The sequence below is a fragment of the Larus michahellis genome, chromosome 13, assembly GCF_964199755.1.
Source record: "Larus michahellis chromosome 13, bLarMic1.1, whole genome shotgun sequence".
NCBI lineage: Eukaryota > Metazoa > Chordata > Aves > Charadriiformes > Laridae > Larus > Larus michahellis.
In genome coordinates, this window is record NC_133908.1 from 15,557,521 (window position 1) to 15,581,883 (window position 24,363).

The 24,363-nt window shown below is 41.0% G+C and overlaps 1 protein-coding gene across 5 annotated transcripts in view; it reads left to right on the forward strand.

Annotated features, from left to right (window-relative positions):
- Nucleotides 1–24,363, forward strand: part of DGCR2 (DiGeorge syndrome critical region gene 2) — a 48,897-nt gene that overhangs the window by 11,995 nt on the left and 12,539 nt on the right. For 2 of the 5 annotated variants that reach the window (XR_012589756.1, XM_074606289.1), the window contains exons 2-6: nucleotides 4,918–4,950; nucleotides 9,673–9,795; nucleotides 18,823–18,948; nucleotides 20,908–21,127; nucleotides 22,082–22,158. Coding sequence is in view for 4 of the 5 variants with exons in the window: in XM_074606289.1 (XP_074462390.1) it covers nucleotides 4,918–4,950; nucleotides 9,673–9,795; nucleotides 18,823–18,948; nucleotides 20,908–21,127; nucleotides 22,082–22,158 (579 nt within the window). In the remaining variant the exon portion in view is untranslated. The remainder of the gene's footprint in view (nucleotides 1–4,917; nucleotides 4,951–9,672; nucleotides 9,796–18,822; nucleotides 18,949–20,907; nucleotides 21,128–22,081; nucleotides 22,159–24,363) is intronic. The other 3 variants (XM_074606290.1, XM_074606291.1, XM_074606292.1) reach the window with 3 other exon arrangements.

Sequence of the window (24,363 nt, forward strand, 5' to 3'; positions counted from 1 at the left end):
AACTGTTTTTCAGTCTGGAATGCTGCATTGTCTAATTCACAGTATTATTTTGGCTTAGTTCAAGTAGCAAGTTTTGTTTTCTGTTTAGTTTTAGCAGTACTGGGGAACAGGGAAATATATTCTTTCTGTTTAAGTCTTAGGAATAAGTGTCCACATTCATAAAGCACAAAGTCTGTATTTTCTGAGTCTTAGGAAATCATAGCCAGGGTTCCCATTCAAGAAGCTCTGATGTTGTTGCTTTGGCTGAATGCCGGGTCTCTTGCATGGCCTTAGCTTTTTTTTTTTAAAATTTTTTTTCGTCTTTTTTTAAATCGTTACTGGCATTGAGTATACCCTCCAGACAAAGAGCAGACAATGAATTGCAGCGAATGACGCTTGTGAGCAAGGAGAAACTGGGTCAGTTCCAGGCTCGTGCAGAGCGTAGGTATGATAGCGATGAGAGGGGCTGAGGGGAGGGAGACTGCCAGCATTCCTTACCGTGCTCTGAAATCCTCATCTAGCATAACTTACTGTGACAGCACCCCCAGTAATACAGAATGTTCATTAGAGTTATTCATTAAGGATTTACAGCTTTCAGCTGGAGTGCTGTCACAGTTTTAATTACTTCATGAAACTGTCATGCAGAAAATGCTGATGCCTCCAATATGTATTATTTATTTATTTTTGGAACTGATGCGTTCCTACCAAATGAGATTGTAACTCCAGAATCTCTAATTTTCAGGAGCGGGAGTTAAATTTGAGAATAGTTGTGGGTTGGTTTTGGTGTCCTGGGCTCTGTGCCGTTGTGCTTTCGTCCCCTCCGGCACACGTGGGGCCATGGTGGACTGAAGCTGCCTGACCCAGACGAGATGATCTCTAGAGGTCCCTTCCCACCCCGTCACTCTGTGATTCTGTGACCCAAGGCTTACGATGAGGCGCATTTTCCGCAGCGCAGCTGAACAGCTGAGCCCTGCATTGGATGTGGAACTGCGTGCTCTGTTTTTCTGTAGGCTTTTAATTTGAAGAACAGTAAACAGAACCAATTTTATTGAGGAACTTTAATAATTTATGGAATGGATAATTGTCTGATGGTGACTTGGGAGCTTGACAAATAGTTTTCTTCTCCAAAAATAAGGTGGTGTTGTTATAATTTTTTTTTCCTCCTACTGTGGCTTGGTTATGAAGTACTGTATGTGCTCACTCTGCTACCCTGAATGCAGCAGTGGGTGGGGTAAGGGTAAATCTGAAAACATGTAATTGAAGTAAGATTCACCAAGTGGCATAAAGAAACCTGCTGGGAGACGAATGGACAGTGAATTTTCTCCCTGATCTGGAGCCGAAGGGAAGCACCACTTAGGGAAGGCGTTGCTTGCCTGAGAGCAGAGCCTTTGCGTGGGGTCAGTGATACTGTAGAGACAAACTAAAAATAAGAAAACCTGTTCAAAGACTGGGTCAGAACATCCCCAGGTTTGTAGTTGGCTTCTCTGTCGCTGAAAACCCTTTGTTTGGCAGCAGCCTTCTGGCCCCTGGGCGCTGAGGCCGGGCAGGACAGTCCTGCTCTTCATGGAGTTTTGTGTGAGATGCGGTACCTGCTCCGGTGAACATCACCTCCGCACTTCAGAGAAGTCCATGGTGTGAAAACTGCTTTTTGAGTGCAGAGGACTTGCTTAAGGACAGGTTTTTTTCACATATCTGCTGAGGATGAAATTAAGAAAAAACACTGGGGTATTGTTGTGTTGGGGATATTAAGAATATTTTAAAGTTTCTGTTACTTCAGTAAATACCAGTCTAGAGAAATATTGGTCGTGTTATGCTTCCTCTTGAGCATAAATATTAGATAGGGAGCTGTATGTTTGTGATGATGATGGGCATGGTGCTCCTGTTGTTGTTTTGTTTGTGATACTTGTTTGCAGGCACTTGTTGGGCAAAATCTCCAGGAGTTAAGGTCTTAGGGGGTCCGGCTCCTTGCTGAAGGCGCTAGGGTCTGGGCATGCTCCTGCGCTTCAGCATGGGTCAGGTTATACAGAAACAGGGATTCAAGAAAAAAGCAATTTTCAGTTTTCGTAAACTTATTCTTAAATGTGTTAAAATATGAAACAATAGTGCAACATGTAGGTACAGGTCTTAATGTAAGTAGGTAGGTTTAGTATTATAAAATATAAGAAAGACCTGTTGGACAAGTTAAAATCTGAATAAGAAGAGTTACTGGCCTAAGCACTTGTAGTTAAGGGTTTTTGTTAATGCTTAATCAGCTTTTGATAGCTGTAATTGCCTCTTGAAATCTGAGCAGAATATTCTCTTACAGGTTGGTTCATCTGGTTTGAGACAATGAGGGATTTAGACCGAGAAAGCAGGAAGTATTTCGGTGTTTGGTTTTCCTGCTGTCTGTAAATAAAAAATGAAGATCTACCAGATCCAACCTTGAGAAATGTGACCAAAATAAGCAAAGTACACGTGAGGTACAGACAAAACTGCCATTGTTCGTTAAAAGCTTACGTACAAAACCAAACCGTGTACTTCAAGCTTATCTTTTCCGATACGTGCATTTCAGAGTAATAGCTTATAATTGAAATAACATTAAATGCTGGGCTTGTGCGTTAATCAAATTCCAATTCCCATACAAATGAAGCTCAGCAGACAAGAACAAACAATTAGTGTAGCAAATGAAAAGTGGCGTTTCTTTGTATTAAAAACTGAAACAGATTCAAATCTATACTGGCTATGTAAATGCTAAAATGTAACATGTATCTGTAGTCTTAGCTACCACAAGAGTATCTGAATGTATGAGACTTTACTGAGTGGTGAATCTCTTTAATAAAGAGAAATTAAGTCATTGCAACTAGAAGAGCCCTAACATTAATAACCAGTGTTTGCAGTCCCTGAGTTTAATTTCTGTATCAAATCACTCTCCTGAATTGAAACTTGTATTTTGGAGGCTGTAGTTTAGGGCTTTGGCTTCTCATCTCTACCTTTTACGTTGTGAATTGCCAAGACAGCAAGTTTTTTGTACCGCTAGTGGTTTATATATCGGAGTTAGGAACGTGTGGCTTGTAAGTAAGGGGGATCTTCTGTCAGGGACGCATTTCTGCTTTCTAGGCTTCCTTTTTCCACTGGTTCCTGTAACCGTGAACCTCAGTGTCTTGCGAATAGAAGGTTGAAATTTAGGTTTTGAAAACTTTGATGTGTTCACCTAATGCTTTACAGGAGATGTTTATTATACGTACCTGAGACAGGGCCTCTGGCATTTTTATTGGATGTAGCATATCTTCAGGCTGAATTCCTTTTATATCTGTGTCTTGAATTGAAGGAGGATAAATAATCCTGTCAAGACAGTATCAAAGCATTCTAGTTTATCCGCCTGCACTTATCTTTGCAGGAGCGTTTTGATAGTGCTTGTAGACCAGAAGGGTGCTTTTTTTGAAGTCCACAGGCAGTTGGCTTCTGTCACTTGGCAGAAGTTTTTATAGCTTGCTGGTTTTTGCCCATTCCCGAGACCTCCTTCCACACCAGCTGCTTCTCTTACCACTGTGGTGGTGGGACCTGATACAGCTTTTTGGGGTCAGAGCTGTCACTCAGGTCAGTAATTGGGTCCGTTCTTAAGGTATGGAGGTGGAGGTCCCAGCTCTGTTCACAGGGCAGCTTGTGGTGGCACAAGGCTGAAATGAGCTGTTCTGCTTCTGAGGAGATGTGTGTAATCCTGGCATATCTATTAGAGCTAATATTTAAAAAAATAAAGTAAATGCATTAGTAGATGTTCTAGCTTCATTGGCAGACTACTATTATGAGGCCCCAGTTCCACATTAATTGATACTGGATCTGTACAACTGTGTTTCTGCTGAATTAGTTGGAGCATGCAATCTTTCTGGTTGCAGGGGGACAAACCATAGCTGATCTGACTCAAAATTAATGTGGACAGACAATAGCTTCATTTGATCTGAAGCTTGCCAGCTCGTCACATTCATTCAGAAAGCAGAACTAGCAAGGTGAACTTGGGCTGAATCAACACTTTGTCTCGTGTTTATTACAGTCTTGATTTGATATTGGAGGCTCTAAAATGAGATTGGCTGCATTGAAAAGTAGTGGATAGTGGATATAGATCCTCCCTGCCTTTCTTTCAAATAAAATAGTTGTTTTGAGTAACTAATTATCCCTTATTTTTTGCATAAAAAGGGGAAGATGAATAAGAAATTAATTCCAGTTTAAATGCAAGCAGGAGGTGTCCTAGTCCAAACATACCTCTGAAAGGCTTAAACTGAAGCAGAAAATGCAGGTTGCGGGTAGTGTAACGCCCGGGGCAGCTCGCTGGCCGGGTGCGCATCTGCTGCGGAGGGATGCCTGCCAGGCTCCGGAAGGAAAACATTCCCAGTTCCACGAGATGATTAACCCTGAAAGGGCTTCCTGGATCATTTTATAATGGCAAAAAGGTGTTTTATCAACTATGTGAAGCTGGGTGGAAATTAAAGCAGGGTGGGTGTGTATTTTATTCATCTGACGTGAAGTCCTTCCTGTGGATAATGCTTGTTGTGAATGTCTATTTGGAGTATGTAGCAGAAAAGCTGGAAATTAGCACGCTGTAAGGAGAATTAAAAAAGCTAGTTGAGCCCTGTATTGACATAAGTGATGAGTGCTGCGAAATGCCTGGCATTCAACATGTAATTGGCAAAATCTTTGGAACAAAAGCCTTCTGTAAGAGTGTAAGCAACCACCTTGAAAACTTAGTTTTTTCCTGTGTGAAACTTAGATTTTTGTATTAGTCAAAAATCTTGTCTGTTCAGTCACTGACTTAGAAAAATGGTATTTGGCAGCTAAAGGACATGAAGACCTCTTGTTTCTATGGCACTGTTTAAATTTATTTATAATCTTGCCTGTTATTTCTGGTGTTTGATTAATTAAGTGTCCAACTGTTTTGTAAGTTTTGTTTTAAATTTCAAATTACAGGTCCGCGACTAGCTTTGGCAAGACTTCTTTCAGGTGAGTGAATCACAGGCAGGTTATATTATCTGTTTGTCCCAACAAATTGGTATTGGTTTTTTTTAGCCTTCACCAGACAGTAAGTTTTATCTTGGGTTATATATTAAGCTTGTAGAACTGAACACGGTCTGAACCTGATTTCAGTTTTTCCTTCTCTTTATATAAAAAGTTACGAAGTTTCTTGCTCCCTCTGGACAATTTGTAGCTCTTAATAAACTGTTGCTAGAGAGAACAATTGAAGTGTTACCAGAGAGTCCGCTGTTACTAATTGATGGTATTTCTGAAAGGCAAACGTTCGTTGGGGTAGGAGTGTGCTGGTCGTGTTTTAAGGAAGAAACATGGTGGCGTTGTGAAAGCCTGGGAGCGTGGTCAGGAGAGCTGACTTCTGCTCGTAGGCTCATCTTATCTGCAGCCTCTGGCAAGCTGTGTGATTGTTCTGTACTTCATTGGATGCAGTGGTTGGCGAGATCGTTGAGGGTTAACCTTGTAGAAGCGCTTAGAGACAGTGAAGCGAAGAGACTGTATAATGACACCTGGCTGCTTGAAGTGTTTTCACGTTCTCACGCTGCTTGAACTTCGTGGTGCTTTGGAAGTTTATATTATGTATAGTGCAAAAACTACAGTTGCTGCTATTTGCAGTGTTTTACGTGCCTCCCTTCTTCCCAGCAAATGCCAGATGAATTTAATTGCTCTAAAATGAGATTTCAGTTCTACTAAATCTTGTGCTGTAGCATAGCAAAGACTGCATCTGATCGTTAAAGGAAAAAAGAAGCCTTTTATGTTAGAATTTCATATGTGAATCATAATACTGCTGATGTAACTCCTCACATTGTACGTGAACGCTGGAGGTGGTTTTATTTCTATTTTTTCACTCCTAGGCAGTTGTTGATGCTGTTAGCTAGTGTTGTATTGGTGCCTCTGCTGCAACAGCTGCTTACTTGTAGCTGAGCTTGTGCTATTACATATTTTCTAACCATACTGAACATACAAAATGTTTCTGCTTCAACAGCTGGTGGAAAAGACGTGTTTTTAGTGCTGCTAGGAGGTGATAGTTTAAGATACTTTCTTCCTCATCCTTCCTTGCTGTGAGTTACCATCAATAGCTATGATGGGATATCAGACTTCAGCGACAGAAGTGGGATGGGTATTTTTGAAACTATGCTATTCTGTTGAAGAACTGGAAATCTTAAATGGGTGAAAAAAGGTTTTTTATTTACCGCACTCCTGGAAAGTACAAAGTCTGACTGTGTTAAGTGATTACTTGCATTTCAGGAAAGACGGCTGGTTATGTTGTGCTGCACTGCTGTTTGCTAGTGCTCGTACGTCCTCGTGAATCCTGTTCTGCTGCTGGCGGTACGACTTGCCTGTAAAGAGACAGGCTTGAAATGTTTTCATTTTTCTGATGTTTTCACTTAAAAATAGGCTACTGAAATGAAATGCTTGACAGGGCCATGGAGACTAGCACCTCTCCTGTGCATCCTCTCCTCTCCTGTATTTCTCTGTTCCTTGGCTGAGTATCTCACGGGTTCATTATGGGCTTCCTTCTATTTTCATGTATGTATTTAACCTCTGAAGGCTGCTGCCCAGGCCAGCCGATGCACTCTGCTGCGGGAGACTTGATCCAGGCACACGGGGTGAGGGACGGTGTCGGGAGGTGGCCCTTGCTCTCAGCTGGGGGTTCCTGAGCTGCCACCCACTGCTGTGTCTCAGCTGGGTGACAGCCCACCAATGTGCCAGTGGTGGGGCCTTAGTGGAAATCTGTGTCCCAACAATGGCAAGGGCTTTCTGAAAGAGCTGATCTTCAGCATCAGTTCTCGAGGAGGCCACCGGGTATGTCCTAAAGCCACCCTGGGCACAAGCGAGGGAGGCAGTTAGATTTTCTCAGATGGTTTGCATCTTGTTTCTCTCTGTGCTAAACCACAATAGGCAGCACGCCGAAGCAAAAGAATTCCGAAGAAACTCTTCCAGAAGCTGCACGATGATTTAGGTAGTTCAATAACACGTGGGGATAGGGGCCCTGGGTTCGGGTGGCGCAGGCGGTGTTATTGGCAGTGGTTGCATAATATGGAGACTTTCATCTCTCAGTATTTCTTTCAGTGTCACTCTTTTCCCTTCCGCAATAGAATTGCGTAGCAGTTCGTGTTCCTTGGTCTGAAATAATTAGTGCGTCTCACATAGTATGGTTTCCACTGGGAACAATTGTTCAGCTGGTTTGAGTGGTATTTTAATAGAAATGTTTTGTACTCTTCCATGTATCCACATTCTTCAGAGGAGCGTCTGTAACACAGGAAGTAATGACATTATGGCATGTAACTGGCATTTTTTTTTAATGCTCATAATACTGGGATGGAGTCATCCTTCTGTCTGAACCAGTCATATGTAATTGCACATCAAATGTTAATAGCATGTATGAAATTCTAGAGAGACAAAAGTATTCTTTACTGGTTTTCCCGTGTGCATGTTGGCTGGTAGTGCTTTCCTGGTGGATGCTGCCTGTGAAACCAGAGGGGTGCAGAATAGCCTTCTTCACAGGGTGCGTGCCTGACTCCATTAAAATCAAGTGGTAAAAAAATTAAGAGTTTATTTAAAGTATTGAATTTTGCCATAACTGCAGGTGGATGTAATGGAAACCTGGAGCTGGGCTGAGGATAGTCTTTCACGTGGTAAAATATCTACCGCAGGCTCCACTGTAAATTCTGTACATAAAACAGCAATTGTAGAACTTTCTAAGAAAGCTTCCACTGCCTGCTGACATCGTGCAAACGTGGTGAAAGGAGCTGCAATGATTTACTGAAGAGTTGATGCTTTTCTGTGAACTTGAAATTTGAATAGTTCTCATTTCAGCTTGAGGTTTTACGTTTGTTTGGCTTGGGTGTCGTGTGTGTCCCTCTCCCCCCAGCTTAAAGATAGACTTTTAAATTTTCTTTTTTGCTACTCTGGGCAAGTGAAGCTTTACCTTTTATTCCTCTAATCAGGGAGAATAAAAGGTTTTACTCCCCCTTTCCCTCTTTGGGCTAAATACATTACTTCAGTTTTTGTTCTGGGAGAGGAGGGGGAAAATCATTATGACCTAAGCTGGTAGATTTTTATTTTTTTTTTACATTTCCCCAGCGCTCATTTGCTGTTAGCTGTTTGGACCGAGGAAGACTCTAAATGGTTGAGAAGGCTCTTGCCTTGCTGTTGTTGCCCTTGGTAGTCTGGCAGGTCTGCGAGAGTTCTTAGTCATTTTGTGACCTGCATGTGTGCTCCGGGTAGGTGGTTGCTAAGAGGATGTGCCTGCTTTTATTTTTCTAGACGAGCAGGTCTGCATTTTGAAGAGAAACCAGTACTAGAACTGGATTTTAGTCTAACATCGAATTAGAAGCCTGTTATCAATATCCTATACCGATTACCAGGGGTATGGGTACAGCTTTTATTGAGAGTGCCTGATTACTGGTTTTATTACGCCTGGTCATGTCGTCTGAAGTGTGACCTCTGTCTTGATTTAGTTTAGACTAGTTTAGATTTAGTTTAGACTAAATCAGGTGTGTTTGGTGTGTTTCAAGAAGGTGACAACTGCAATTACAGCTCTTTTCTTAGGTTGTAAACTGTGGATGAGAGAATACATACCTGTATTTTAATTTTTCTTTTAGAGATTTCTCCCTGCAAAACAGGTTACCTAATTGATTCTTTCAAAATCAGGAATGAGTGTGTTTTACTTTAAAATACTTAAAAAAAAAAAAAAAAAAAAAAAAAAAAAAAAGCTCATTCTCTAGACGCAGCTTACCTGGAATTATTGTAGCTTGCTGAGAGGGAAAGGTGCTGAATTCGTCAAAAACATTGGGTGGAAGATTGACAGCCACCATCCAGGAGAAAGACAGACGGTGATGGTCTGGTGTGAAAATGAGCCTACGGATGCTGATGGCTATTTGCTTGTAAACAAGCTTAGAATTGTTCTCTTGTGTAGACAGATATTTCTTTCCCTGGCAAAATATTTTGAGGGACACAAAATGAAGCTGGCATTTGATAGATGGATTTGATATAAAAAACTTTGAAAAAAAAAATGGTACTTTTTATAATGCTAATTAGGTCTGACAGTATAATGACAAGTAGGCAGTATTCTTGCAGAGGCAGGAACTACATGTTTGCAGATGTTGACAGGTTCTTGTAAAGGATGTGTTCGTATGGAGAAACTCTACAAAAAAGCTTAAGCTAGAAACTGAAAACAGGTTCATGGATATAGTAATTGTTTTACAAATACTTCTATGAAATGGCTCGAAATCAGGCTGGACATTTGTGCAAGTCTAGCGGGTCCTGGCATACATAGTGATTGGAGTGGAAATGGGACTCTGAGTTTATTGTGTAATCTAACACTTAATTACTGAAGCATATTTTTGTTGAACTTTGGTTCTGAGAAAAGTGAACAAGTAGTCCTCAGAGCCTCACAAGAAGTAAATGGGTAATGCTATGATGATAGCTGCTCATATGGTATCTTTATCAGGATGGTTTTACTACAGATGACTGAGAGAATTATGTCCCAGGCACTGGAAGCCAGTCCTCGCGTCTGCTAAAACCACAAACATGCAGTTTAAAACATGGGAAGTGATCTCAGACAAAGTGGTTTTTAACAGGCTGAGTTATCCATTACTTCAGTGATACGTTACCTGCTGGATGATCAGTATATGTATAGACCTGCAAGAATAAATAACGCTTCATACAAAGCACGCCTTTCTTCTCCCCCAGAGCTCCGCTGCACGCCGGGGCAGTTTGCCTGCCGGAGCGGGACCATCCAGTGCATCCCTTCCAACTGGCAGTGTGATGGGTGGCCCACCTGCGAGGATGAGAGCGATGAAGTTGACTGTCCAGGTGAGTAAAGCCGAGAAGACTGCCCACCCCAGCGTCACCTTGCTTTGCAGCAGCACTTTGACTCGCTAAGATCGCTCGCTTATTTTTGTTTGAAAGTGGAGATTGGTTGATAGAACTGTACCCATTACTAACAAACTTTGAGTTGGCTTCTCTTTGTTCTGTATAACTAACGCTACAAACAGTTTTTTGCTTGTCTGAATTACCCTTCCATTCTTACAGTCTGAGTAGGTATCCTGGAGCTGAGGAGAGTTTGTTGTGTAAAAAGTGACTTTCACGACAAGGAAAAAAATCATATTGTAATTAAACCAAAATGACACATAGGCCTGTGGTTAGATTCGGAATTACTGCTTTGACTGTACGAGTGTATCGCTCTAACTGTGCTGGGTGACATTGTTGAACTTGGGTAGAGAGCGTGTTTTATTGCTGCCTGTTCTGATTATGCTTCTTGTGCTTAAGTGGAGAACTTTGTTCTGCCAAACAGGCTGGTGTGTTTACTCCTCGTAAACTCTTGTGATCGTACGCTTTCAGGAGCCTATTGCCAGCAGTGGTTCTCTGCTAAAGCTGATGGATACTGATCTGTCTTGAAAACAACAAGCAAACAGAAATTTTTGATTATGAATATATAATCACAATTTTGAACACTTTCATTTGTTCTTGACAAACAGGCCAGAGCAACTCTTTTTCTATGTGTCTTAAAAGTGAAGGGACCTGTAACCTTTTTTTTTTTTTTTTCTCCTCTCTAAGAGCAATGAAGCAGGAATCTGAAAGTATGAATTCAACTGTGGCATAATTCAAAACTTTTATCTCTGCAGTGTGACTAAATTACATTCAAAAACTGTGTTAAGAAATGCTTTGCCACTAAACTACTTAATTTGCTTGTGAGAGAATCACAGGAACTTTGTGGCATCATCATTACAGCATTTAGTCTGCCATCATTCTGCTTTTTGAGCTATTTTAGAGAGGTGCTACAAAATAGTAACATCGGTATTTTACAGCAAGAAGCTCTTCTAAATATTTAGATTTTCTAGTGGAATTAGAGGAGTAAAACTAACAATCGAACTTTGAAACTGTGCTGTGGTTAGCCATCCCCCCAGTGTCTGCTGTGCACAAATTATTAAAAGAATGTGTTGAGTGCTCTTTTCAGAAAGCTTTTGCCTAGTTTGTGTGAGCGTATATATTTGCAGGGGAAAAAAATGCTGGTAGTTTCTTCTGACATTGAAAATTAAGCTGTGCCATTGATATTCTGTTAAGGATAGTCTTTATGATGTGGATGCCCTAAAGAAAGGTGCTTTTATAGTTGTGCTGTTATTCTTCCTCCTTCTTAGTTAACTTTGGCCAAATGTGAAAAACTAGGGACCTAATAAAATTCTGGAGGTTAATGGAAGTCAATGGCTAGGGAAAAGCAGAGTCATGTTAATATTTTGATTTACTCAGAAAGTACTGGAGGCTTCACCTGTGGGACTATTGGAACATCTACATTAGTAGAAAGAAGTATTTTTATCTTTTCGTGTTGCCTAGTGTGTTAGTCAGCAATTTACGTTGTTGCATGGAGGGTGCAACGGGATGGTGTTGCCTCAAGGACTGGAGTTACAAAGAATATTTGGTATATGGGTAGGAAGAGGATTTTATGATAGTATCACTTCTCAGTAGATAGGCTCTGCTTTTGTGTTGGGGCTATAGGTCTCGCTGGACTGTCTGGCCTGACATGATGAGAGGAACTTTTAAGTTAAGAAGTGAAAGGAGATGCGTGGGAGAGACTTGATTCGTCGCCATGTCTGTATGCAGGAAGAGGAGAGTAACATACATAAAGAATACTAGAGGGGAAAAATGATGGACAGCATAGAGAAGGAAAGTATTCCACTTGATGAAAAGAGTAATTGGATAAGTAATTGGTGAAAAGGCTGCGCTCAGTAAAACAGCCAGAGAGCTGGGTGTGGCGTTTGTGAAAGAACTGAGATATTTGCACGGTAATGCAAGGAGCGTAGCCAGCAAACCAGAGGAACAAGAACTACTGGTGTGGGATGTAAAAACTCTATTATACCTGTGACAAAAAATTGGTGGGGTAGCGTTGTGACCTGAAATGGGTGATGAAGGGCATGTGCTATTCAGAACTGTCAAGAATAAGGACAGGTTGGTGTGCTGGTGTGTGTGTGAATGGTGTGATGGAGTATAAAAAGGAATAACATGAATGAAAGTAAATCTGAGGCCAGAGTAAGTTTGGAAGAGTATGGTTTTCTTACATTGGGGAAAGCAATATATATGTGAGCAGTCACAGGAGAGACTGAGTCCTGGGGCATTGATTGGGAGCTACTGCTGCTAATGATAGTAGCACATAGTCATACTCTGGAGTGATAACTTTCTTATTTGGCCACTGAGTTAACAAGAAATGATGCAGCTTTAAATTTAGAAAATAGCTTTGGATTTAGATGAGCAATTGTGAGATGATTCAGCTAAATTTAAGTACTTTTTAATTAAGGTTCTTATTTCAATAAAGGCAGACTGAACACTAAAAGAACTAGTTAGTGAAGCCACCTGGACTTGTGAAACTTGGAGAATTAAAATATCTTTAAATTAAAAGGTATGAAATCTCTCTGAAGCATGAAAAGAAAGCTTGCAAGAAAGGGCTCTGAATCTGGTTGGGAAGCTTGTTACTTTTTCGCCTTTGAGCTACTAATGGCACACTCCAACTTGAGCAACTCGGAAAAGGTCAATGGCAGCGAATTAGGGTTTTGCGGTGGTGGTGAAGGTGTGTTTCAATGACTACTTAGTCACGTTGGTATTTTCAAAGGTTTAATACAAAGCCATTGTAAGTTATTTGGCACTGTTGGTTAAGTTCACCTTTTTTAGGCCTGATTTAATTCGCGTTAGTAAGAAAGCTCCTATTAAAATAAGAGGATCATTAATTAATAAATTATGTCTCTTTTCAGAATGAACGTTTAAAACATGGAATTCCTTTCATTTCCAAAGTTGCGATGTGTAAAGTGCTGTTCCCCCTGCTCTTCCCACTAGGCATGCAAACGATAGCGGAATCTGCTGCAGTGATTACCCTCAATTCCTCTGGTAGACTAAAACTGTTGGCTCTTTGCTCTTGTGAGCATACTAAAAATTGCTGGAAGGGTTTGTGTAGCATGTGCCTGCGGCTCTCTTCTACTTAGGCAGTGGAGGCTCATGAAATTTGTGTACTGTTCCATACCAACAGTAATTGATACTAAAAATAGTTTATCCCGAAGTGATGTATTCTGTGAAATGGTAGAAACAGGTATTAATATCTTAAACAGGCACTTTTACAAATGTAAATGTATTATTTCTACTCACTTCCTCTTACGTTTCTATACAAGTAATCGAAGTAGGAACTTAACTTTTCCACCTTCATAGAAGTTCTGTATTTAAACGCATAAGAAGGAAGGACTCTGCAGTTTGCCTTTTACTGCTCATTGGGTTTCCAGTTTTGCTTCTGCCAGCGTATCAGGTCGGCTTCTCCAGAATACCCTACCTTCTTTGCAGGCCTTCTGGTCAAAACTCACCTTCAGCAGTGCAGGTGGAGCAGGGTTTGGCATAGCTCTGGCTTTTTACCTGTGTTTTGTTCTTATGCTACAGGCTTGATGATTGTTTCTTGTGTGTATAAACAGAGAACAGATGTCTCAAATTCCAGTGCCTTTCATAAATACTATCCATACCAGTTTTTCAGCTTGCAGTTATATTGGTGTTCATTCTGTTTTCTTCCTTTATTTATTTATTTTAAAAAATGGAAATTTTCCCAGGAGTAAGTGATCGGATTGTGCCATCAGCTGTCCTTGGGCTTCTCCCAGCATCTGAATTTGAAAACCTTCAGCTCGCCATGTAGTGCACGCCCTTGCCTCATGCCACGTTCTTCCTTTGTGAGGTATTTCTCAGTACTGTTTTCTAGACCTGCTTGGTCAGAAATAAGAACACTGGAAAGTTTCATCGAGCTGAATTCTTAGGGGTTTTTTGCCGCCCTGAGCCTGAGGCCACAATCAGTGCTGGGCAGCTGGCTGTCCTGCCAGTGGTCCTGGGCCAGCAGTGGCTAGCAGTGGTATGAGCAAGCTCCATGGCAAACAGTACAATTTTACATGGGTTTGTGTTGAGATTGGGAGCCCAATTTCATACAGCAGCAATCTTGCTAGGAGCTAACTGTAAATGCTCATCTTGAGCCATGTCCTCTTGTACACTGTTCTTAAGGACTTCCCCAGATACTGTATCAGGAAGAAATGCGCAGGCTTGGAGGTCACTTGCCCCAGCACATACACACTATATCATCTTCGAGTCTGCAAAGTCTCCTTCACGGAGCCAGCTGAGGGTATGGCCAGTAACCAATAAAGCAGCAGCTGCAGCACATTGTTTTGCAGTGATCGTAAACAGCTTCGTGTTTTGTTTCGCCAAGGATACTGTATTTGGTTGAAGTGACTTTTGACATTTGTTCACTTTTGAGTACATCTCCTTTTTTAAAACTAGATAATAATGATAAAACCCTCTGATCGCTTCCAAACCTTTTCTGAGCCCTTGCTGAACTCCTGTATGATGCATCCTTTTTACCCTCCTTCGTGGTGTTTAAATTATAAGCTCCTTACTGTCAGTCTATTACTTTGAATAGTGCTCAGCACAGCAGGGTGCTGTTCTTGGTTGGCATCTATTTCCTAGCATAATACAATTAATAACGCGAAGCGTGGAGCTGCTTGATCTGAGAAGAATCACTCCTCTCTGGGGAGTTCTGAACTATATTTCCAAATCCTTAGGCACAGAAGTCGATTTAATCCTGAAGTTCTCTCACCTCTCAAATTACCAGATGGAATTAAAAGCTTTCCAAGCTTTTAGTAGGTAATGTGCTGGACAGAAAATTTGAAGCTTAGGGGACAAGGCAGCTTTTTATGTAAATTTTGAGAGTCTGTGTGTTTAAACAGGAGAAACTCAAATCTTGGAACAAATAAGATGTGACAAGACCTAGTTGCTTCACAAACTGTTTAGTTTTGACATAATTTGACATAGTACATCCATCCTTGTGAAGGGTTTGGCTTGGGTGACTTGTCGTCTGCAACAGAGTAACTCTGGCAGCTAGTTCAACTTCCCAGAATCCAGTATTCACCTGTCCTGACCGTACAAGGACCTCTCTCTATTAAACTCACTGTCTTCTGTCTGCCTGCCCTTTTTTTTGGTGTGTGTGGCAGATTGCAGTTTCTCTTCTAGCTCCTCCGAACACGGTTTTCCATTTGGCATCCCGTTTGCTCCCCCATGCAGTGCTGGCACACGTACGTTCTAGCCTGTTCCTGTCTCGGCTGGTGCCAGCTCTCACTTTTGTGTGGTCTCAGCTCACGTTCCATTTGCACTACTTGGCTTTTTGCTTCCTTTTACTTGGTCCAAATGAAGGAGGCACTGAGGGGGGGGGAAAAAGGAGCTTTCTGCTCTGCCCGTGTGCTGAGCTTCCCCTAATGAGACACCACGTGCGAAGAAAGCGCTGCTGAGATCCTGTGGGTAAAAGCTGCAGAGCAATCTCCATGGATGTACACGGAAGATTATGGACAACGTAACTGAATTTCTTCCAGCCTCTATGAATAATGGGCAAACTCATATTTCTTTCAGTCTAAAACTTGACTGCGTTTGTCCCCTCCTTTTTTTCCGTGTCCTCAACAGGAATAGCAAAACCTGCACGTGTGGCACAAAGCTTTTTCTGTGAGCTCGCAGGGCTGTGTTTTGCAGGCTGCAGTGACAGCGCTTGTTCAAGAAGAAGGTAGTTAGAAATATAAGCAAAACTTCTCCCTCTCTCAATCTCTTAATTTTTGTTCTGAACAATTATTGAAATGTTTTGATTCAGACCTGGAAAAGTTTACCAGTATAAAATGCAGTAGGAGCCATCCGGCATGGCAAACGTCCATTCTGAAGTGGTAGCTTGGAGTTTTAAACAACTGAAAATAGTCAGGGAATCCGCGGTGTTGGACAGCTTTCTTGGTGTATTGCACTATACTTAGACCGCAATTGTGGTAGAGTCAATTAGAGAGCAACTGTAAATTGGAAGGAGCTGGGTGAATACTAATCATACTAATTGTGACTTGATCCATTTGGAAACAGATCGGAGGATGCTCGTGTCCACCATGCTATAGTATTCGAGGGGAGAAAAAAAAATTGCCTCCCCTGAATTTTAACTTGAACACATTCTTCCCTTTTCCCCAGCAGCTAAGAAGTAAATTACATTTCTGTTGTAATTGTATGAAGTCAAAGGAAACAGAACTATCTGTCTTGGCTAGTAAAAATACTGCTGCTGTTGTTTGTTGTTGTAGTATCTAAAACAATAAAGGCTTTTGAAAATAGCTGATCTTCCAAAATCTGATGGCTTTCAGAATGTTAAGTATGCACATAAGCAATAAAAGTGATGGCTTTTCCTTTCTGAAACACTCAAACATGGTTAGGTTGTGGTCTTCTGGCTTAGGTTGTTATCATAATGCTTAGTCCATGGCACTTTTAATTTATTTTTAAAGATAAAAATATTTTTATAAAGGAAGCAGGAAGAGCAAAGTACATAGAGAGCTCTTCTGCAGAGTATTGAAAAAATACAGAAGAAAACCAGTCCAATTACACCTTTGCCACCAGAGCCTGCAGCAGCTTTTCATGGCAGTCGAGTGACTTAGAGGCTTGTTAGCATCTTTCTTCAGTGCCCTGGAAAAACTTGTCATCGTTGTTTTTCTCGGAGATCAAAAATTCAGGTCAAATAGGAGCAATTTAGTATTTGAAGAGCACCAGTCTATTAAGCAGCTGACAGTGTTGGGCTTGAAGGAGGAGTGGCTGGTGGTGGCTGCCTTCTGCCTCTTCAGTGGCACCACGGCAGACGCCGGGGAAGGAGCGAGTGTCCTGCTTCTGGGTGAGGAGCCACTGAACTCCTTTGGGGGGGATCTCTGTAGCTATTTTTCAACGCATCTGGCATAAATTCTGTCAACTTAAGATGTTAGCCCAAGTAACCCTTTCTTAACCTCGCGTGTTAAAACCTGCGAACTTCTGTTTTATTCCCAGGGAAGGTAAATTGTTAAGTCCTCGTGGGCGTTCTGTTTAGCCGTGGAGGGTCAGACATATGGTGTTGCATCTGCTCTCACTTCTGAAAGGGAACTAATTCTTCGTGCATTTGGTTCTTACTGGTTCTTTGGGTTTAGTTGTTACCATTTAATGCCATGGGAAAATAGTTTCCCATGCTGAGCTCAGTTCATCTTTGATAAAGTGTTCTACGTTAGTGTTATTTTTAAAGTCTTACTATAATTAAAGATTTGCCTTTTCAGTGTCTCAGTACCGCTCTGAAAATCATAGTGTAAATACTGCTACTGAACCATCAGGATTAAGAACCGTCAAATTCTAAAACTAAAAATAGATTGGCCTTTAAAGTAATAAAAAATAATCAGTGATCTTCACTGTCAAATTATTTTACCATTTTGTGTCCTTTGAAATGTACGCTGACTGAATCTCTTGGCACTAACTTCTTGCCTGTGATAAATAGCGTATTCTAATATTGAACAGTAGAATTACTACTTTATTCCTGTAAGGCCATGTGAGCGTATTATGCACAGCCATTTCTTAATGGGTGATCTCTATAGACATGTAATTCCTGGGGTAACGTGGTAATTAAATATCCCTTGTTTATCGCATTAACCCAGGGCAAACTGAGTATGCTAGAGCCACTCTGCTCTTCCTGCGCTCCAGCTAGTGATCTTTTTTGCTCTCTGGTGCTAACATTTGTTCCAAGGAGTGCTTTGGTTGATGGTGGGTCTTCTGGAGGTCTTTCCCTCTGGGTAATACGCCAAACAGTCTCCAACTGGGTTTAAATTATCATGAAATTGCTGTAGGCCTCTTCCTTTCTAAAGAGAATCTGAAAGGAGAAAGTTTTATCGACATAGTTTTGAATATATTTCAAACAGATGTAATTGAACCTGTTGAAGAAGACTGTAGCTCTTCTTTATTTGAGACCATGCCTGGTTTATTTGGTTTAGCTAGGCTAGATAGAGCTAATCAGCTTTAAAGGAAAATAAGCTGATTTTTTATGTAGAAATGAACTCTGCATAGTTCTTTGTGATGGTTAAACTCTTATTAGCTTTAATAACATCTAGTAACATTAAGTAACACAGTAGTAGGTATTTCTAATGCTTAAATTCTTGGGTCTTCATTTTTCTCTTTTTAAGGTTAATCCCTTGTTTCCAGATCAGTTTTTCTTGATGCTTATCTCCGTCTTTCTCAAAGGTTTCTCCCCATGCTGTGCCAGCCTTCCTACCTGGGATCTTGCTAGTTCTGCTGGCTACAGCCCATGCTGCAGCAGCTCCACCTGAACTGCCTGCTCCTTAGCTGCCCCTGGCAGGCATGTGGAGCCCTTCAGCCCCTTTTCCGGGGGCTGTGTTCTTCCAAAGTTATCAAATCCAGGTGTCATCTATGCCAGTTAGAAGCCCTGACACTGAGATGAGGGTTTGTATGTCTTTTTTTATTTATTTCAGAAATAATGAGCTAACATTTCCTTTAGCAGCTTGAGAGTGAATGAAAAACCTTGTTCTTCTGGCTGAAGATAGGTTTCCTTTCCTGGTTTTAATTTTGTCCTAGATCTCAGAGAATGCATTGGGAAAAGTATTGGAGAAGTCGTCTTACATCCTTGAACACACAACTGTGAAACGAAGCAGCTGGAGAGTGGGTAGTTCGCTAAACAGGAACTGGTAAAATGCACCGGGGATGATGCATTTGCTGCAGCAGCTGAAATGATGAACGTCAAGTCCTGTGTACAACTGCAGGCTGTTGAGAATCTGCCAAAATATTTAGCTTACTCTGCAAGACTCGTGTAATGGCTTGTTGGTTCTTTTCAGTTGTAGGTGTTTCGGTTACGTGCCCTGTAAAATGGCCAGGCTGCTATTGCAGGGATCTACCATCTTTATTTACCTGACTGTGCTACTTATCATATATGTCATGAATTAAAACCCAGAGGAAGTTTAATAAAATGAAATCTGCCTTTGCTTGCATCTTTCACCAGTACTGACTGTTGCTTCTGGTCCGCAGGCTTGACAGCGGACCAGCGAACTTACCATGGGAAGGAGAATGTGGACTCCAGGCACAGTCGAGGGAGAGGAGGAGAGACAACCCGCTTTCACACCGTCAATGTGGCACAGCCTGTCCGATTTAGCAGTAAGTTGCAGACTGGGAAATCTGGGCCATCTTTCTCCTAATTAATTTAGCAATTTAGGCTTTTTTTAAGGAGAAATTAATAACTTTTTCTCTTAGATAGCTTTTGACCAGATTTTATTCATGTGCAGTGCTTTTTAAGGTTTTTGTACATTTCTTTTATATATGTCCTGTTACATTGCTTAGTTCATATAGCCGGCCAATACATGCAAAGAATTCTGCTTCCCTAGCAATCCTATTTCTGTGAAATCAGAGTTGCCGTTTTCTGTTATAACTCACTGCAGTTACAGAACACTAAGCCCATGGTTTCAGTGACGGTTTCAGCCTGCAGCAGGGGTGGCAGTGTGGCTGGCCCTCGTCTTTTGCTGGGCGCCTGCGTGTAGGATTGTTCCCCTGGAGAGTGGGGAAGAAGCCAAAATTGATTGCTCTTGATGGAAGTAATTTTGAAGATGATCTTAAAGACATTGCACTATTATTAGTTAATTAAGTACATCTCTGATGTTCTGAGTTTTGTATCCTTTTTAATAGGAAAATACTCTTTGGGCAGCAGGGAACTTAAGGGAATGCTTCACTTGCTTCTCTGAAGACAAAGTCTGTCAAGGAAGTATGAAGCACTTGAATGGCTTTCACCATTTTCCTCCCATCAGTCAGTCAGGAATCTTCAAAAATATCACTTTGTTGTCATCCTACCCCCTCACCTGCAGCACCGCCAGGGCCACCAGTGGCATCCTGATCCCAGCCTTAGCTGAAGCGTTCTAAACGTCCTGTCAGTGTCCTTCCCATTGGTGGACTCATGGTGTCTGCTGCCTCTGAACCTCTCTGGGCCCCAAACATTTAATTCCGCCCTGCCTTCTCCCTCTTATCTTCATTCCCCCTTTGCTCCAGAGATCATCCAGTGATTTGGGAACGTGAGACAGCACTGATGAGCCCTGGAGGGAAGGATGGGACAGGGTAGGAAGAGGACGTGGGGGAAGACAGTATGGCAGTAATCGGGAACAATTGCTTTGCACTACAGTGATCTTCTGAAAACGACAAGTAACGATCACTGTTTCTGAAGGGAATAAAGAAGCTTGAGAGCAGGAACTCTGAATGCATGTAATGAACATGAAACAGTTTGTGAATTTAAAGTTCCTTTCTTAAGTGTTGTGCAAAATCAATATTGCAAATGCAGGTGCTAAAATCCTATTTCATGTCTGTTTTAAATTTCCTCCCCCCACCTCTGATTCTCTCTACTGGGTACCCATCACCCCTAAGAATGCCGGGCAAAAGCCTGTGGGCCTGTTTCAGCTAGAAATGCCTCAAGGCTTTTGTTGCATATTCCCCCAGTTGAGTTAATTGCGAGGAAGCAGAGACAGCACTTCACACCGTCACCTTCTGACTTCCTAAAGAGCCGCTTTGCAGTGATGTTTTTCCAAAGCAAACAATTGCCCCAGAACCCCCATGGTCTTTAGTGATTGACTGTGGGAGCAGGATTATGGGAATACTACTGAGACTGTTTGTAAAAGTAGGTTGAAAACTTCACAGCACGTTGGGTGTATTGCTAACCACCTAACAGAAAGACAGAGTCATTAAATTGGCCACCTCTGGTTTTTTCTTCCTGCTTCTTGCTGCTTGTTTTGACTTGGATTGATCGAACTGATCAGATTTATAAAGATGTGCGGGGAAATACCTTCCACGGTAGATCATCAGTCTTAATTAAAGACTTTAAAGGCTGTCACAGTGCAATGAAACGTTATGAGGAATTGCATCTCTTTAAATACATTTTAAAATATGTTCCTTTATCAAATGCTGTAGTAGTGTCTTCTGTGATCCGTAATGCATGCATCTCCGGGGGAAGTGAGGCGTGCGGTGTGGTGTGGGTACACATCCAAGTGATTATGCATTGCACTGTCATAAACTGGTGAGGATGCATTATCTTGAAGATCCTAATGTGGGGGGAATGGTTTCCCTTTTATTCTTCATGTTTCCTAGGAAAGTGCCCAACAGGATGGCACCACTATGAGGGCACGGCCAGCTGTTACAGAGTGTATTTAAATGGGGAGAACTACTGGGACGCTGTGCAGACATGTCAACGGGTGAACGGATCCCTCGCCACCTTCACTGCAGACCAGGAGCTCCGGTTTATCCTGGCACAGGAGTGGGACTTGGAAGAAAAAACATTTGTGAGGAAGGACCAGCGTAGGTGAGTAGGAAGGAGAGGACAGAGATCTCACATTGCATGAGAATGGTTTCTGTGTGATACAAATACCATTAGGTCAGTTTGCTTAGAAAATATGATTTTGGGTTAATAACCCAGTATGAGCCTGCTGGTTGACTGTTTGGCAGGGGCCATCTGGATTTTAGGTGTTAATTAGCGTTAACAGATAGGCTACAATTCAACAGAGCCTTTTTATCTTCAGGCTGTCTCAGCACCTTACTAGTATTCTTGAACTGCAGCAGGGCCGGTGGATTTTACAGTGACTTACTGCTGCCCTGCCTTGTACGGAAATAATATTTCTTTAATTTTTTCAACAGAAATTTTGTTTCTACTAAGTACCACTAGCTCTGACAAAGACTGCCAGTTTGAGATAAGAGTGAAGTTTTGAGTTGTAAGAACTATGCTCTGATGACTTTAGATGTTTTACTCTGTTAGTTCACGACAAACGTAATTCTTTTATTTTTGTCTGTGATTTTTTTGTCAGTCTCATGGCCTGCCATGACGGGTCACCAGCAGTGGCTCAGTAACGGTGTAGCTGTGTCTCGGGAGAGTTGGATGGTTTGATCCCTGACGGTCTGACATAAGTTGTATATGTTTATCAAATATTTGACTTCTGGATGCTTGTGTGTGGGTTTTGGGTTTGAAAAACTGAAGTGCTGCAATAACAACAGAATAAGGTGATCATTCTAAGTAGACATAAAAGACGTGGTGAGTTATCGTTTGCAAACACAGAAAACTATCAAGTATTTTCCCTTATCGCTCAATCATAGTCCCTCTACGTTGCCAACGAATGGGCTGAAATGTTAAGGAAAAAATCATCAGAATGTTTTGAGAGTTAGTTTTTAAGCGTAAAGACATTGTAAGGTTCTGTGTAAATTATTTTAATTTGTTAGTATGTTTTTGGCTTGTGTCTTTCGAATCTAACTTTGTTTTTGGTAGGTTCTGGGTTGGATATCAGTATGTGATCACCAATCGAAATCACTCCCTAGAAGGTCACTGGGAAGTAGCTTATAAAGGTAGGCTTTTCAAATTATTACTTAAACTGCCTTAAAGCATTAATATTACTTGCAAGAGCAACATCACTTCCTTCAGTGATGGTGTTGAAATAGTGTGGGGGAACTGCTTTGCTTTACCGTAGCAAAACGGAAGAGTTTAATACTCAATACACGTGCCTTATTTCCAAGTGTAAGAAGTTTCATAGTTTTTCACTTTGATGCCTTGTGGAAAGAACCTGGTTTTCAGTTTATTTGGTCTTTCCCCTTGATTAAGCTCCAAAAAAGGAAACTACACTGTAGTTTCTCGTTCTTTGTGGTGAATGACTAGATGAACTGCTGACTCACAATTCTAGTATTTGCACAGACTAGTGTAGGAAATTCGAGGGTTTTAGCTTTTTAAAAGTTGGTAGATTTTTATATACTTAAAAAAAAATAAATCTTGAATTTTGCAGAATGACCCAGATTTTTTTCATTTTAAAGTACTTCGGATAGTTTACTTAAACCAAGAGGAAATTGGCCTAAACACAGAAATAAAACCCAGTTTATATGAAAAACTGAACATTAATCTGATAGGCATCACTGGCTGAACTTCTTCAGTTGCAAACCAAGCAGCTCCCTCTGCTGAAAATCCAAAGTTATGTTTCTATACCCGTTAGTTTTTACTAATTCAGTTGATGGATTAGTTAATCTTAAAGTCATTATATGAACTCTTATGTGTAGAATTGAATGTCTAAATGCTGTACTGGTTTAGGTAATGGAAAATTTAAAGCCAAGAGGGTTTGTTAAGTATCAACGTAAATTGTGGATTCCATTGTAGCATTTGAAAACTAATATGAATAGTTTTCTTACATACAATTTTCAGTAATGGAAAATCTGGAAGGAAAACTGTCCGTTAGGTGCAGGCACATAATTCCGAACAGAATTTTGTGAAAGGGTTGGGTCTTGAAAAATACTTCTCCAACACACGAGAAGCAGTAGAGCCCTGTGTAGGTTTCTAACGACAGTACTTGTTCTGTTCACTGTGCTGCCATGGACCAAAATACTGATTTCTTTTGTCACTTAAGTGAACAGGGTTGACTGAACCTTCAGAGGAAACTGCTCCTTCTTGTGGAGGCAGGAACATTTTTCATTAGTTCCTTGAAGTAAAGCACTTAAAGATATCTTTGGACAGCGGGACAAAGGGAGGGAGGAACTTCAGTTTTTTCTCATAATAGTGACTTTTGATCTGGACAAACCTGTTTATATAGGTAGGTTTTTCCTGTGAAGCCCAAGTTAAAAAAACCAGCTTTCTCCTTAAAAGGACCTTTCTTTGCTCTTTGGGAAGCTGACTGCACTGCCATCTGCTGACAAGGTGTTTGCAACCAGGGAGGCGTAAACCACACAAAATCATGATACCTGTTTTTATGATAAATTTTATTTAATTTGATTTATTATATAAATGGAAACTTTCTCAATGACATAGTCTTTTGGTTTCAACCTTTTATTTAATAATAATAAACCTTTTATTTAATAATAAACTTTATTTAATGAAGTACATAATAGCATTCGGTAGCTTTTGAAAGATTTTACTTAACTTTCATTGATTTGTAGTGAGACAGACTCTGAATTCCTATTATCTGTTTGAAAAACTGATTTAGTGTCCTATAATTTGGAAATTTTAATTCATTTTAAAGTTATGAAATGCCTTCAACACCTCTTGCAGTATGAGCTATCAAACCGGGTATTGCTTTTTCATACTGCTAGAAAGCACAGGTGTTAAAAGCGTCCGATACAAAAGGAGACACTGGAAGTATGAAATAGCTTCCCCTCTAGTACCAAAAGTGGTGGGATACATAAGTATACAAGGCTGTCATCTACACCCATGGTTTATGTGTTTTTGTGCTCGTGATTCTTGATTTAATAAGATAAGGCATATACGAATTTTGAAATGGACGGCCAGTTTGAGTAAATGCTCTTCCTGTTTGCTAAGAGGGTTATTAACGTAAAAACATGAAATTTGCCAAGTATCTGTCAGTTGGGGTGCTTGCGGAGAATCATAAGTCTGTAAGATCAGGCTGTACTTGCCCAAAGTATTCTGTTTGTGGGGGGGTATGTTCATAAAGTATCTCTGTCGTGGGAAAAATAACTTGATGCTGAGTCCTGGCTGTTTGGAACCCATCACAATATGCTCTTTTGAATGATTGTGTGAGTTGGAAGGACCAAATAGCCCATTCCAGCGCTGCAGCA